A 17289-nucleotide genomic window follows, 5' to 3' on the forward strand; every position below is an offset into this window, starting at 1 on the left:
GCTTTCACCCTCTCTCGTGTAAAGCAAATCTCGCACGCACAGCCGCAATTCTGGCATGATTCCACGAATTTTTCATTCACGGGAGAGATTGCCGTTCGCAATCTCGACAAACACTTTGGAGGAGGCAGGAGAGGGCGAAAAAATGGGGCGTTGTGCGATTTTCGCGCAAAGATTTGTGGGGTTGGATGCCGGCCGCGCGCGCGGTGATTAATTGAGTGACGTGCGACGGCGTGCGCACCAAGCAAAGGGGTTTTAATCCCGAGCCAATGTCTAATTTAGCCGGCGGTCTTTTGTCATGGTGTGAACTCGAGAGCAGATTAAACTCGGGCAGGCCCCACGCTCCGCCCTGCACTCGCCCAAGAACACGCCCAGAAAAACCCACCCAGCCTGCACCGCCCGCTTTCCCGCCTGCCAGCCCGCCCGCCGCACACACGACCATCCACTCTCGGCTCTCACGGGTAAACAGATTCCCATCGCGGCCCTGGGTGCACACATACTCTCTGTACTTTGCTCCGAGGACGTTGACTTCGGTGCAATATTTTCTCAAGAGAATCACAAAAAACTCTGTATGATGCGTGCACTCACGCGTAGTCAGCTATTGTTCTATAATTGGATTTTTTTAATTAATGGTTTTGGTTCTTATTTAAAAAAAATCATAATTGAATGCAATCTCTTTATTCAGAAGAATTAAAAAATCACTGCTAAATAATTAATTTACCCTGCGTTATTTTGAATAAAATGTCAATTATCTTTTAGGGAATCAATATGTTCCAAAAACTGAAAAATCGTGTTATTAGTGTTGATTAAAATTAGTAAATGTACACCTCATCTTGCCTGTCACTCACCCTGAGCAATCAAATTTTAAATTAATTACATAATTTATTTTCTTAATGGCTATACATTTTACTTTTGGTTTTACTAACTCTTATTTTCGTGCAAATAATATTAAACAAATCCAACTTTTCGAGAGAATTAAACACGGCAATGACCAAATTTGAACAACTCGATTTCTCACTTTCCGCGTGAGTCATGAAATTGCGCAAGTGCAATCATGAGAGAAATAAGAAAGGAAACGAGGTGAAGAGCAATAAGAACAAAATATATAGTGAGGCAGGGTTCGCTTAATTGCGAATGCGTGTGCAGCAAATCCGCTGGGCGCGTCTCTGCTCTTGTCTTTATTCCACGAGAGCTGAGCTGAGAGGCAGAGGCAGCAGGGGCACACGACCAAGCGGCTTTAATTAAGTAAATTGCATCGGCCGTAAATATTCATTGTGCGCACACGGCGCGGCGCGGCGACCTCTCATCCCTCGCTGTCGCCTCTCCTTTCGAATGAATGTTCCTTCCGTGATCACTCCATTTGCTAAGTACTCGGCCCAATTATTGTAATCAGAGGAAAAATCCATTTAATTCGGAGCTGTGCTTGGATTTACTTGGTCCCGGCAGACGTGGCAAGCAATAAAAACTCCTCATTCAGAAAGACCAGTGTTCAAAGGGGGAAACTCTAATTATATGTTTCTTCCCGAAGGTGTCTTAAAACTTATCTTAAAATTAAAAATATAGCCAAAATAGTTCAATTTTGTTAAACAGAACTATCTAAATTAAAATATTGAAATCCTTACCTTAAAACCAAGCAGCCTGTTTTAAAATCAAAACATTTTAATTTCTGAAATATCAAATAGGAAAACAAATCTCTTAATGAAATAAGAATTTTTGCCGAGGTTGTGCAACCATAGATGAAATACTTCAAATGATTAAAGCAGGAAGAATAATTAATAAACAATATTTTAATTACTTTCTAGATATTATTCTATCTACTATGTTTTGTCTTAAACTCCCTTGCGAGTAAAATTGAAATTTTACCTTCATTTTTGACATTAAAATCATCAAACATAATTGTAGTGTTGATTCCTAAAAATAATTTATGGCATTAAAAAAATTATCCAAGCTGTTTTTACAGTTTACACAAAATTAGCATTTGTCCTTCGCGAAGGTCTCGTGTTAGGTGCAAAGGAGCAATTTATACTTTCGCCTTAGGTCTCTCTCCGGATGATAAAGCGGCCGAGATCGAGACATATGTTTTCCGGCATTAATGCCGAAGAGAAACGGCGCTCCAAATTGCCCGCGAACGTTATTTATTGGCCGATAACGGAGGCGCTGTAAATATAATTCGGCGCGAAAACTATTTAAAAGGTGCAGAAATGGCTTTCGGCGCGCGTATAAAACAAAGTGGAGAGTGCATCCCGCCGCCGTAAAAGTGTCGGCGCGCGATAAAGACGGAAGGGAGTCATTAGAACAGCCCGGCGACAATTTATATATTTTTTCCCACCCCTTCCTCATTCTTCTCTCTCTTGTGTTTTTTCCTCAAGAGGCAGGAAAAGCAGCTATCGGAAAAAGGTATCGAGATATCAGCTCGAGTGTCGCCATAACTCTCGTGTGGCCAGATGAAATAGTATTTTCACCGAACAAACTAACTGCACACTGTCTTCCAGGGTGTCTATCTTTCTTTTCAATGAATTTCCTCGAGTATGTCACGAAATGAAAGATTGCATAGTTCCTCTTTTATATGTATTAAATTGCTTTTGTTGACGATATAAAAGCAGGTATTTAAATATAATTTTATTTGTGAAAAATGTAATTTTTGAGCTAAAAATCTTCAAGAATCGGCAATAACTGATAATAAGAAATCTAGAAGGATTAAAATTTTTAATAATTTTTACTCTATTTAATTCAAAAACTTTCAAGATTGTTCCAATAAACTGTCGTGGCTTCTTTCCTGTAAATTAATTATCCAGAAAAGGTGTTTTGTTAAAAAAATGTGTTTAAAAGCAAGACTCAGCCAGAGTGCACAACCTCTCTCAAATTTCCCAAGAGATCTTAAATGCAAAAAAGAAGCAATCGCGAGTGTACTTTTTGCCTCAATCGCAAAGAGATAATTTCCTTTTGGCTCGACGAAAGCCGCAGAGAGCATCTCGCAATTTTTTTGCCCGTGAGTACTTGTTCATTACTTCACTGACGAGAGGAGACCGCTGCTTTTAATACACATTCCCGTCTTGTGCATACATTACACGCCAATGTGAACTAGTTGGCCGCGCGAAAAATCTGGTTTTTGCCTCGGCAGCGCCAGATCCCGTTGTGCCGAAGCGTTTTATGCCCGTCGAACAACAACACACACACTCGCGAGCAGAGAGGAGCCTTGGTTTACTGGGCACGGGTCCATGATCTTATAATTTAAAACTTTTTTGGCCGGCGGCAAGGACTCCAAGGTCGTCTGACCGGCCGCCAGCTCTCATTTATGCAAAAGCTGCCAAAACTCACTTCGCCGCTTTGTTTTTGCCTCTTTACGACTCTGTCTCTTCACTTTGCTGCCCGTCGCGACAGCGATAAGCATGCAATTAAGCCAGCCCGCCGCGGAAACCGTGCAAACGTGCCTCATTGACAGCAGACAAACAGAAATTTAATTAATTACTGCATATTTAATATTGTTCTTTTTTATTAACTAATAATCATTTTTTATCATAAATGCCCGTAATCCTTCATTAATATCGAATCTTATTTAACTTTTGAAAATTAACCTTTCTCTAAATTTTTTGCATATTCAAGTTAAATATATTTGCCTATTTTTTTGTAAAAATCAGTGTTTAAGTTTTATACAGCTACTAAATAAATTTCGAATAGGATGAAAAATAGGAAATGTTGGGATGTACTGACTTTCAGACCTTGTTTGTTTAAAAAAAGTAAGAAGAGATTAAAAAACAAAACTATTGCTGCTTTACTTGTGTCAAAATTTGGTTAAACCGTCTTTTTATTGCAAGTTTGTTCATAATTATAAAAATTGTAGAAAATGCCTTAACCACAAACCAATAATTTTGAGCGATAAAAATCAAATTAAAAAGGAAACAAATATGTGGAGCCTTGCAAATCGGAGTTGGTGAATATCATCTGCTGCTTGATTTAGTGAGTAGAAGCTAAATTTCGTTTCTTAATCAATTCTCCTGCACTTAAATAAAATCCAGAGATCGATTTAAAAGTAAGAAAAGCTTTCTGCAAATGAAAACAAGCTCGATCGGCTGTCGAACTAAATGGCGGCCGTGCCATTAATCGCGCCTTTTTGAAAGCTTTTCTTCATTAGATTAATGAAAGAGGGAAACGCACATAAAATTTGTCGCTTTGAATTCCGACAAGAATTAACAAGTTTTTGCGTACTCCAAATTTATTTAGATTGGCTCGGCAGCAGCAGGGAGAGCTAGCTAGGAAATGAATTAAATCAATTAGGCCGGAGCGATTGGCAGAGCGGAGCGGAAAGGGGCTCTCGAATCGATCCTTTTTGTCCGCCGCGCGCGTACACTTGCAACTTTTTGTATCGAATTGTGCCTCGAGATCGAAAGAAAATAATTTACGGCGCAACTTTTCCACACTCGCATAATATCTGGGAGGCAGCGCGGCGGGCGGTGGCTTTGGCGTTTTAGTTTTGTAGTTTGCAGTCGACTCGGAGGTGGAAATCTCTAATTGCAGTTTGTGTGTTTGTTGCAGGCTATTCACACAATCCTTATAACGGGGTGGTTTGTAACGATATCATATTAGCCACTGGAGTGTTCTCATCTAAAGAACTGTGGAGACTTGCCAAAGGTATGTATTTCTCTGCTCCCCTAGCTCTCTTTCCGCCATGTGCTCTCTCACTCTCTTTCTGCGCGCACCACGCCGCGTTTTATTTTTACATTTCCTCTTTACGCGCTTCTCAAACTTTTCCTGGGGATTGCTCGGTGCAGAGATTTTCAGACCACACACGTCATTGGCACTTTTCACAATCTCACGCTCACACTCCAATTTATTTAAATTTTTTATTTAAACTTTGAATTTGGCTTAAATCTTTTTTTAAATCGCAAATTTGTCTCTGGAACTGTTTTATCATCCTTGTAATTTAGAGTTTTAGCAATTTTTCTGGCTCTTAATCGTCACGAGAACGAATGTTTTAATTTTATGTTGTCAACCCCACGCTCAGAATCAACTTAAAGGACATGGATGTCGACAAAAATATTATTTTGATTTGATCAGCTAAAATTTTGGAATTCCGAGTGCCGTTAGAATAATTTGGACCGCGGTAGCCGTCAAGCGCATAATTGTTCGGGTTAAATAGCTTGGCAACAATGGAAAGTCTAACAAGCAGCTCGACAATCATTTTAAAAATTGACCCATCCTTATCTTTGTACTGACCGCTCTCCTTGTCCATCGCTCAAACTAACGCAAAGACCGATTTCAAAAACTCCAACGGCACGGGTTATCTGAATTTAGAAATTTTACTTAAAATTCCTTAAAAGTATTTTAACTGTCCAAATTGGCAGAAGGAACGATAAATGTTGAAATTTATATAGATTGCTTGACAAATTCGACAATTTCAAATTAGTATTTTAGGTCACATTGCTTGTGTTTCAATTGTGTTGGACAGCCTCCACACACTTTTGGTGCAACGAATAATAGTAAAAAAAACTTTGACCTAATCTAGAGGTAAAATCAAGAAAACTCCGGAAAAACTTCCAAATTATGACCCCAATTATTTTTGTTATGATTTTTTCCCAACGTAACGCGAATTTTAGAGAAAAATATCAATTTTAGAGCCGTTGGTGACATTCTCTCCTCCGTGGAACGTGAGTCCGATTTGCCGAATAAAAAGTGCTGGCCTGCTTTCCGCCGCGTCCAGGGCGAGGCGAGCCACGTTCGCGCCAGCGGCTTCGGTTGTGATGTTTAGTTTAATGGCTAGTAAAGGCAATCCTATTCATCATCCATTCGCGCACACCACATTGGTTTTCTGGGGGTGTGAGCACAGATAACTTGGTCCACTCGGCCCTGCCTACATACATACATACATATTTAGCCGCGCGTGGCGGCAAGAAATACGTAGCTGCACCCCCGGCCGGATTTCATCCCTCTCTCGCCGCCGCGTAATATATTAAGTGATAATGCAGCAGCGCGCGACTTCGGTGAAGCGTGCACTCTGATGCGATATTTTTCTGCCTCCGACGCCGAATTCCGCTGATGCGTGCCGAGCAATGTGCGCTCTCCGTCCGCCCGCAGCTAATTGAATTGACTAATTCCACCCGTGGAAAATAGTCGACTGAATTTTATCGAGGTACAATTGTAAAAATGACTGTTTTAGATTTTGAATTATCTTCTCTTTAAAAATAAATAATCTTTGAAAAGTTATTGGTTATTGAAGATATGGAAAAATTAATTGATCAGCTGACGTGTAATAATTAATTAAAAATGGCTTACAGTTTTGTGATTTATTTTAGAATAAAGGATTAGCAAGTAAGAGATTTTTTCATAAAAAATATGCAAGGAATAATAATAATACGGCCACTTGCTTTTGTCATTTAAATTATTTTTGAAAATAGCTACTGGAATTGAAAATGTAATCAGGAATTTATCGATCAAAAGGCCACAGTTTTTACTTGAGCTAACTTTGGATGATTTTGAACATTTTAAACTATTTTACATAAGAAATAAATGTTGACAATTAGTTACACGATTTATTCTGGATGATAACATTTCAGAGATTTCAGTTGAATTTTATACCGTTTACTTCGCAAGGAAAATTTCAATTTTTTAAACTTTTTTGTAGTTGATGCATTCAGAAAATATTCCAAAAATCCCTGAAATTCATATAGAAAATAAAGAACTGATTTTAAATTTTCCGATTTTTCGTTCTAGATTGAAAAATGTTGATTTTTGAATATTTTATTGAACTCTGTGGTGTGAAAATCAAACGTTTATATTTTAAAGTTCACCAATAATAAAAGCTAATTAAAATTACAAACGAGCTGTGTTGCAAAACATCAAAAGAATAATAGATATAAATATAATAGTACAAACATTTGGGTTAAAAATTAGAATATTTTGGTAAAAGGGCTTAAAATATTACCTTGGGGGTTTCAATTGCTTGAAATTCCGTGATTAGTGCTCTGATTCGAAGCCCATTGCTTCATTACACGTACCAGAAAAGTTGAAAAAAAACTAAACGTGCAGCCCTTCTGATAGCTCAGCACCACTCAAACTTTGGCAATTTTCCAGACTTGCGCATAGTATTTATTTAAAAAAATTTCCTGTACTTGGATGTGTCTATAATACCTGGAGCAATTTCACGCTCTGAACCTGCTTAGAAAAAATAAACTCAATTTTACTTTGTTGATTTTTATTGCTTTATTTTTTTCTTAAAATGAGTTGGAAGTTGGAAGTATTATTTCCATGATACATTTGAAATTTATCAGTACATTTTCTTTCACCAAACATAAATATGCTTCCCGCAGAGCAGTCAGGTTGAGCCGGTTGCATACCCTCATCTGTTCCTTATCCTCGTCTGTGCAATAAATGTATTATATTGTATTAAACGTCTTTTTATTTATATTTCAGCGTCGATAATGCAGGGGCCGAACGGTATGCAGCCGCCCGTGAGTGCCATCAAGCTGGAGAACCCTGGCGGCTACTACTGCAACAGTTACACGCCGCCGGCGCCGGACCACTCGTCCATGCTGCCGACCGGTGCATATAGTAAGTGCTGTCCACTCGCCAGGGGGGGTTGGCAACGCGAGCCTCAAGTTCCGCTTGTGCCAGGTCCTATGTCACTTCCAAGAAGTTCCCAAAGCCCGGGTGAGCCGAGGAATAAGCGGCTCCGGAGGCTCAGCTCCACCGAGGAGGAGATGGAGCTGGCCGGCGCCGCCGCTTCAGGCCCCGTCCGCGACAAGAGCACGCCCGCCGAGGTCGCCTACTACGGACAGAGCCCCGCCTCCCTCTCCAGCCAAACTAGCTGGCACTCGGACGTTGACCACGGTAAATTAATTCACTCAAGATTATTTGAACCACAGATCAATTTTTAATCCTAATTTAGCAATTCCATTTTTGACTCCGCATATTACGAATATTATCTGTAAAAACTGTAACAAATTAAGCGATTACTAATCAAGAAGAGCTATAGAGGGGAAGGAAACTTGTGATTTATTACACAGGGCTGTGAAATTTGGATTTTTAAACTACGGTTTTGAGTGTTTCCACGAGAGATTTAATATCGTCTGCAATTATTAAATTGACATTTACTTAAGGATGTCGTTAAGGTGGTACACAGGCGTCAACATAGCATCGTTTGGTGGAAAAATTGAAATATTTTTTTATAATGTCAACAACCTTTTTTTTAATTTGAGGTAATTTCTATTTCACGTGTAACATCTGAAAAAATCAGTGGAATACAATTTTTGCCAATTAAATGTTTGCAAAATTTCAGCGTGCTGGCTTAACTTTGTTATATCTGTCAATCTTTAGTTTTTTTAGATGCGTTAGGGTTGAAAGTTGCAATAATGGTTCAGGTGAAAAGTGAGAAAATCAAAATTTCACGATCGGTTTAACATGGTTAAGTGAGTTCAGAAAATAGTACCATCAGAACAGGTTAGAAATTAAGCCTTGGCGTCAGGGGAGGCTGTCTAGATAGGCACTGCAAAGTTTAATTTTTCTAGCTCGAGATATTATTTTTTGTTAACGCTGAGATTTCACCCCGATTTTCTAAAATGGGTTTCGGTCAAAATTGATTATTTTGATACCTCTATACCACCTGAAATCAAAAAATCAAATGATATTTTGAAAATTGGGGACGATTTAAAATATCTTTTGGAAACAAACTTATTGTAACAAATTCCTCAGCCCTATAGGTTGTCATTACTTTGGCTATTCTCTCTCCTCATGTGTGTAACACGCCTCCACTCTCTCAACTTTACTGTACATTCACTCACTTTCACTATCTGTTCTTTCGTTCCTTCAACCTGTACAAACTCACACACCACACCAGGTCTCTTTTCTATAATTATATTTTTTGTTCTTGTGAAACACCAGGCAGCTGCGCATACGAATCACTTTAGTCGAGAGCACCAGACAATTATGTGTAAAAAATAATGTTTTAAGATATAAGCACACACAACCTATGTCTTCTATTCGCACACACAATTGATTTGTCTTCTTAATTTTGCCACAGGGTAAGTCGATTTGAGAATTGCACCTGATTGAAACCTTTTGTTTTTTCTGCACGTGTTTTGCCTGAACTTTTGTTTTTCACTCTTCTCTAGAGTAGCCAAGTAATGCGTTGACGACGAACAAGTAAATTATTCCAACTAAAATAACGAGCGGTGATTTTTTGCTAATATATCCGCAAAGAAAAAGCCGGAGCGAGAGATGCGGGGTCAGAGCGTTGCTGGAGATTGTTTGTGTGTGTGCTGGTTTGCAGGCTCCTCTGTTCACTCGCCGCACGCGCTGGTCGCCAAGGTAAATAAGCAGGAGCCGGGCGGCTTTCAGGGCGGCAGCAACCCCTCCTCGTCCGCCTTTGGCAGGGCGAACCACCACCACCACCACAACTCTCCACCCCACCCCTCTAGTCACGCCGCCGCCTCCACAGCCCCCGCAAACAGCCCTCGCCAAGGTAGGTCCGCCCCAAAAGCCCAATGAAAGATGGCTGGCTGCTCGAAACAAAGAGCAACGAATTGGCCAATTGGGAAAGTGTTAAGTGCTCAGAGCCACCAAGAGTTGGCGCTACCGTTAATTTACGATTTTCGAGTACTTATTACATTGTGATTTCAGATGCTACCCTTTGGCTTAAAAATATTTTGTTAGAAAAATAATTTTGCAAAGAAAAATATTTTTTCTGTCGTATCTACTGGCTATTGACTCAACCAATGTTGGTTCCCAGCACGTCAGATGAATCCTTTTTCGCCGAGAATGCACAGTGGCCTAAAAATAGTAAATAAATGGTGGCTACAGCTGTTGGTAGCTTTGAACACTAGGGATACTTTCCCGACCGGCGAATGAATGAAAAATATTTTGGGCTCTTTGGGATCAGCACAATTAGTTTAGGTAACTTTTGAAATGCTTTAGGAGCTACTTAGCTGCTCTTATAATAGACTTAAATTAGAAGAAAAAGGAAAATCTACAAATATTGGGTGAAAGATAAAGTTCGCGTAGATGAGATGATCCAAGACGTTTGACGTCACAAGCTAAAGAACTGTAAAATACATATATTAATTCAAACAAGGAACTAAAAGAGTGAATCGGTTTTGTGACTCTTCTTTTTCAGTAGATTTCTGAGAAAGCAGTACAGAATAAATAAATTTAAAAAAATCACTTGATTAGATAAAGGTTAGTTTCATTTCACCCTTTTTGCAGATTTTTAATAATCTAATTGGTCGTCCTTCTGCCCTTCAGACCATTTTCTCTTAAGATAAGATTCAGATCGTAGAGAGTCTGCGTTTTAATTTACTTCTGGTGTGCTATCCATTTGTAAAGTGAAACCTAGCAATTAGTAATGCCTATACTAACATCTGATAATAACATTGTATTTGGACTAACACGCTATAGAGTTGAGAGATGATGACGTGGATTTGCGTTTGTTTCAGTAATCCTTGCATGCGATGACTGAGTCGTCTATTGTTAATAGCAGGTACTTCTGTCTGTGTGTCTGATTAACCCTATTAAATATGCTGTGTGTGTGCACCAAATCCACCAAACCCTGTGCAACTTCTACTTTTCCTCCGGCGCTGCTGCGAACTTTACAACATTTTCTCCTCTATTTCTAGTCAATGTTTGCTGTTGTGCCTCTCTCTATCGCTCCTCTGCGGATGCTGTCACACAAACTTTTCTATATCTCGGTGTTGTCTAGAACTTTTATAACACGTTTACTGTACACACACATGACACACACTCACATACACGCCTTGTTGGAAAATCTCTTCACTTCGGTCTCTTGTGTGTCGAATTTCTGTGTCCGACACTCTCCCAACTCTGTATACTACATTCTTTTGGTGTTAGATGTGGACGAGGGCATCCTTTCAATGTGGCATGGGTGTTTTTAACCGACGTACATTCTGCTTTGCCTCTGATGCAGATTTTTAAACTATATTTGTATAAATAAACCTCGACTCGTTTTACCGCGAATCAATTATTTTTAAAGAATCTTCCTCTATAATTTAATTCAAAATAAAAAAAGATGAGAATGCTCTATGTGGGATATGATCTGTTTTGTATACTTTCTCTCAAAATTAAATTCCCAGCCACTTATATTCTTCTCTTATCGGTGTCAATTTGTCGGTGTGTCCGAAAAATCTGCCCGTATACTAACGCGTCTCGGGCTCTGCATTGCATTCCAGGCATGTCCTCGCACGGCTCCGTGGGCACGTCGATAGCGGCCTCCAGCATCGGAGGCGGCACCTCCTCGAGCGGCTACTACCCACAGCCGTCCGCCTCCGAGCACCAGAGCTCGCAGCACAGCCCCACAAAGTACCCTGAGAATGGACACGACACTCTCTCCGATTTTGTCACTTTCGTCTGCCAGGAGGCGGAAAACACGCAACAAGGCTCACAGGTAAGTTGAACACCACCATTTTTGTTTTAAAAGTTTGTTCAAATTGTTTTACAAACAAGAATAATTTCTTTCTGTACATTAATTATAATTTGATTTTGACCAATTAACCCAAATCATTATCAAAAATATTGTTTGTAAATAAAACTGCAATTTTCTTCAGTTATCAAAAAGAAATATAACAATTTTAATTTTAACTGAATCATTTTTTAATTTGGGTTTATTGGTTTGTTTGCAGGCGGGCTCGTCTCGGAGTCCATCGAAACTAGCACAATACTACCCGAGTTCGATGTTGCCACCCCCGCCACCCCCTCCGATGGCCCGACCTGTAGCCATCATTCGCTCTACAGGTACTGCTGTCCCCTTGGCAATCAGCTACTCCGACCGTAATGACTTGTCAACTTTCTTAATTATAAATAAAATTATAATTGAGACTCTGCGAAACGGGTAGATTTGACTCTGTGTCTTGCGTTCGCAGGCGAGCTGTCCGTGTCCGCGTCCAACTCGCCGCCGGCCTCCTCGACGCCGCCCATGGGCGAGTCGTCGTCGCCGCGCGATGGCAGGAGTTCGGCCCTCACCCCCTCGCCGCCGGCCTCGGCTGGTCAAGGCGAACTGCCGCCGCCACCCTCCTCCCGCTCCGTCGTCAGCGGACCCTTCTGCGTCAGCAGGGACTACGCATTCTCCCACTTGCACCCCCAGACAGGACAGGTGAATATTCTTTGAAATTTTCGTACATCTGTTATATTGAAATTTAATAAATCAATTTTACCCGTTCGCGCGGGAGATTATGGAACGTTGCCTAGACCGATTAAGAGTGAAAAAATGTTTCACAAAAACTGGAGAAAAAATGTATGCCAAACCGAAAAAACTAGATTGCTTTTAATAAATTTTAGCTTCTTTCAAGTGTAGTTAAATATGCTCAAAATGTTATGATAATGCTTTTACTCAATGAGCACCAAAATAAATAATCGAATTTTCCAGTTGTTCACGTACCCGAGTCTAAGTCCGGTGGGCGCAATGTCCGGCGTGATCAGCCCAACGAACCTGAATCTGTTCTCGTCACCGGTGAGCAACTCGCGAAGTTCGTCCCGGTCGGCGTCGTCGATCCCGCGGTGGAACACGGCGCCGTTTATCAGCCTGGAGGAGGACTACATGATGGCACCGCTGATGGGCCCCGGCAACAGCGCGGTCGAGGCCATGGACGATGGTAAGGACGGCCCTGAGGCGCCGCCGCCACCTCCGCCTGCTCCGCCGACCCAAACCATCCAATGATACACTAACAATTCGCAATTCTGAGACTTGTGTTCCGCTCGCCCAGGCATGTTGAGAATGACAATTTGTTGCTTTTTTATTCACTAAGTGTGTACTTTTGCGTACGTTGTTGTTGCATTTATTTTTGCGAGTGTGCTACGCTGAACTGACCTTTTGTTGCTCTTGTTGAACATTGTTTTGTGTATTTTAAGTTTATTTTTATTTTTTGTGTTTCTCTGATGAATATAGAGAATTGAAAGGGGGCACATAGGCAACCGGCTGGACATGTATGACGGGAAATTGCATAACCCAGAGCCTAAAGGCGTTTTTTACTTCCAAAAAGTAGCATTTAATGGTTATTTTGTTTTTATGAGTAAATTAACCACAAAAATTGCTTGTCTACGACTCGGCGTAAAATTTAAATAAATTGGTAAGCTTATGAGTATTTTATGCGCCTTCAAAAATTCAGCAAATTTATCGTCCTGATTTATTTCTAAAAACAAGCTCTCAAACTTAAACAATTTAAATAAATCACGAAGAAAAATAGTCCTCAGGTTTGCCTTGACGCCTCCTATCAATCTCTTATCATTTGTGCAATTTCGCTGAGTGTCTCCGTGTTGAGTTGCCGATTTGAAATGTTGTATTTTGGCGGGGAACTGATCGAGTGGTGACCGTGTGTGTGTTGGTGTCCGCAGAACGCTACTTCAGTCCGGTGGTGCAGCAAGCCGGGGGCGGCGACCCCATCGACGCCTCCGAGCACCAGTCGGGCCAGACGGACGGGTCGCCGCCGCACGAGACGTCGTCGGTGACGGTGGCGGCGGCCGGCGTCGCTGCCATCACGGTCGTGGTGCCGGAGAAGGGTGCCGCCACCACGCCGCAGCAGTCCTCCACGGCCTGATTTGAATTTCTCGATTAAAAAACAGCCTTGTTTGTTTGTTACACGCACACACACACACACACTCACACACACGACTCAACTGAGAAAGAGAGAGAATGCAATTGTTCAAGTTTTTGCTCAATATTGTTTGTGGCGCCACACCGGCCCCCCTGCCGAGCGCGGAGTTTTATATAAGCCACGACCTATGCATGAGGACAGGACGACAGACAAGTATTAAAAATTGCAAATTGTGCGTCCGACTCGAAAGTGCAAGCAAGTTGGTTATTTGTAATCTCATATGTGCGTATATATTCTGTATCAAAGGCGTTATTTACTTAGTGGTATGCTGTTGCAGATGAATACTATTACCATATACATGACAAGTTGCTAAACAGGCATTTGGTCTCACATCTGAAACGTTCGTTACAATTTCCTCCGATCATTTACAAATGTGCAATATTTATCACCGTGAAACTATATTTAAAAAATCAAATCAGAGTGCAGAATTTTCAAATAATTTTAGTTTTCTCGTTGGAATTGATTTTTAGCATTTAAATTAAAAAGAAACAAGCGAGTATATTACTGATGCAGATAAAATGCAGCGCTTGGAAAACTCAGAAAACTAAACCATTATTTGAAGCAAAAATCGATTATTTTTACACATCTGTAGCTCTTGTAATCTCTGTTGACGATTTTTCATGACAAATTACAATTTTTAGGACGCTATCTCCGAATTTCTGCAGGAAATTTCCGGAATTTGAGTTGTCCCGAAAAAAGACATTTTCTACAATTAGCTTTATTTTATTTATTATTTAAAATACCCTCCTAAATACGCTCTACATATTTCCGATATACGAAGCAAAAAGAAATCATTTTTGCACATTTATAAATAAAATCAAACAGAAGCAAGTAAAGTTTCGGGGGTAAGCCCTAAATGCCTGTTTGCAAACCCTGTAAATACCTTTCTGGGGGAACGCCGCGGTTGCAAAACTACGAAAAAGAAAGAAAGCACACTCTTATTCTCGCAATAACAGCCATTACGAAAAGTGATATGACAAGTTTATAGACCTCAAGATATGAAGTGTTTGGGTATATTCGTTTTTAACTGTTGAAGTGTTGATTCGAATTTGTTGACGTTCAAGCGGTAGTTTTTAATTGATTGCGGATTGGATTTTTGAACAGAATGTGATAACACTTCTAGTTTGATCTAGTTCACATATAGGCCCGTTGAGTTTGAATCGAAGACACTTTTTAACCGTTTCTCGCGCGACGCAAAACCCGGAGAACGAAAAATTCTCTGCTGCTAGTGGCTTTTGTAACGTGTACATAATAACAATAATTTAATTACCACAATATTTAAAAGGCCTATACACACACTACACACGAAATTTAGGAAAATTCTAGTGCCATAAAATTAACACGAGAAAATTGGTAGGTGATTAGCTAGACTATAATTAAAGATAATTACCAAGTGACAAATTTTATATATATAAACACTTAATGATTATTGATTGAAGAAAAAGCTCAACAAAGTGCTATTTTGCAATATACTCGTCGTGAGGGAAAACAATTTTAGTGCGCGCTGATTACTTAAAAGCAGTTTAATTGTATAAAGAGAGACGGCTGTACTCTATTAGCTGAGGGAAATAGCAATAATAACAATTAGTGATCCGACTAGCTGTACTTAAAATTCGAAACTCCAAATAAAGAAGGCCTTTTCAGCAGTTGAACGGTTGTCGTGTTCTTTTCCAGCTAAAATAAACGAAAGAATTGCGTTTTTTAGACGAGACGAGCCTTAGATGCCTTGCAACGAAATTGTAGTCACGATCCACACTTTAATTGTGATGAGAGATTCGGAAAAATGATGATTTCTAGCTGCCGAGAGACAGAATAAAATTGTAATCTGAATTAGAACAGCGATACAAGTAGGCATTGTGATGATATAAACTAGTAATTGGCAAATACTATGATTGCAAAGCGCTTTTTTGTGCGAATTTGAAAACGTCGAAAAATTCGATTTTCTTTTTCTGGTCGAGTCTAGCTTGTTACTCTTTTGTGGAATTTGCGTGTGTTCTAGATTAGCGACAATTTCATATTGTGTTCTGTTCTAAACAAAGTAAGAGTAATACATATAACTTATTATTTGCAAAGGTACAAATACGTCAAATTAAAATGATGCGAGTGCTGTAGACGAACAAAAAATGACGACAAGTAAAAATCAAAATGTACACCGTAATAATAATAATTATTATTAAACTACTGCGCTATTACTATAATTAATATTAGGGGTCCAGTGCTGCTGCTGAGAGGTGTAAATAATAGTCGAGAGAAAACCTCAGACATGCTATTTAATTATGAAAAAAGCTGGATTTTAGCGCGTGGACGAGAAAAATGGACATTTTGATAAAAGTAGGAGCAAAAAGGAGAAAGAGAGCGGACTAGCCGCGCGTCACTTGTACCATTAATTACAATTAAATTGAATTTGCGAGTTTTGCGCTGTTGTATTTAAGAAGTGTGGACATTTTTGAATACGTAGCTGCTGAGACGTGGTGCCAAAAATACTATTTAACGGTTAAATTCGTAAGTGGATGCAAGCTGCAACTAAACGCACAGGTCTATCAGTTCGTTTATTTCTGAAGAGATGCTCGTTTGGTTTCGTCTCAACCTGTAGTGCCTGAATACTCTGTCAAAAAAGCGGAAAATTGATTCATTCAATTGTATAAAATGGTTATGTAACACCACAACAAAAACTGTACAACACTTCACAAATAACGAAATATTACATTTGATAAAGCAATAACTACACGACGTACCATATTATATGACTAGTGAGTTCATTCTCATTTTCTACCATTTCATGACCTATACACACACATTATTACGACATGCGCAAATGTTGAAAGCTCAAGTTTGAGTCCACGCTGGAAAAGTTTGATTAATCAAAAAGTAGACTGAGTTGTAACTGAATATTTTATTAATTTTGCCAAAAACGATGTTTATAATCGACCCATTTATTATTATTTGTTTGTTTGTTTTTCCTGTATAAAACCCGATGTAAATAAGATTTGTGCGCGTCCGCGGGCGTTGTGAGCCGAGGCGCGTCTCAATTTTTGCTGTTTGTTTGCCTTTTTCGTTCACAAATTGTTTCCGAGATGAAAATAAACACACACACTCTCTCACTCACGCAACGTGAAAGTTCTGTTTTGTGAAAATATACGTACAGATGCTGCAGAAAGCGAGTAAAAAATAAGTGGAGGTGATAGTGGAGCTGATTACAATTAAACGATTACCCCCAATTATGGTTATATTATTATTATTCATAATGTATAATGTTTGAGACAAACTAACATGAAATTTAATGAAAAATTAAAAAATAAAACAAAAAATGATACAACGATGTGAAGGTGCGTTTTAATTGCATGCCTTTTATTGTCCTCTTCCTTTGTTATTTTCATCGTGCTTGTAAAATTTCGCACATTTTTATGTGATTCTTTTTTATACAAGCGAATCCCATTACGCGGCGGCGCAAATAACATACCTTCCGCCTGCTTGAGTAAGTGCTGCGTGCGTAATTATGAAAGCAATTTATTGCGAATTGTTTTCTTGATAATTTAAAAGTCTGCATGAAACGTGCTCAACTTCACGGAAACACCAGGAGAGACCTGGCGATCTCATAATAGATATTAAAATAGCTCAAATTAATAGAGATAAAAATTAAATTTGTTTATAACTGAGAATTTTTGGTGATTTTTTTTGCCTAGAGAAAATTGCTTACAAA

At 39.5% G+C, this 17289-nt stretch overlaps 1 protein-coding gene across 16 annotated transcripts in view; it reads left to right on the forward strand.

Annotated features, from left to right (window-relative positions):
• NfI (Nuclear factor I) overlaps positions 1–16908 on the forward strand; it is a 100430-nt gene extending 83522 nt beyond the window's left edge. For 9 of the 16 annotated variants that reach the window (XM_065496178.1, XM_065496179.1, XM_065496180.1 and 6 more), the window contains 9 exons: positions 4531–4626; positions 7405–7542; positions 7591–7821; positions 9260–9451; positions 11172–11386; positions 11622–11769; positions 11862–12091; positions 12365–12590; positions 13330–16908. In XM_065496178.1, coding sequence (XP_065352250.1) covers positions 4531–4626; positions 7405–7542; positions 7591–7821; positions 9260–9451; positions 11172–11386; positions 11622–11769; positions 11862–12091; positions 12365–12590; positions 13330–13532 — 1679 coding nt within the window. In that variant the 3' untranslated portion in view covers positions 13533–16908. Of the gene's footprint in view, positions 1–4530; positions 4627–7404; positions 7543–7590; positions 7822–9259; positions 9452–11171; positions 11387–11621; positions 11770–11861; positions 12092–12364; positions 12702–13329 lie in introns of all 16 variants that reach the window. The other 7 variants (XM_065496165.1, XM_065496171.1, XM_065496177.1 and 4 more) reach the window with 5 other exon arrangements.
• Positions 16909–17289: the final 381 nt, after the last annotated feature.

The sequence above is a fragment of the Cloeon dipterum genome, chromosome X (genome assembly GCF_949628265.1).
Source record: "Cloeon dipterum chromosome X, ieCloDipt1.1, whole genome shotgun sequence".
Classification (NCBI taxonomy): Eukaryota; Metazoa; Arthropoda; class Insecta; order Ephemeroptera; family Baetidae; genus Cloeon; species Cloeon dipterum.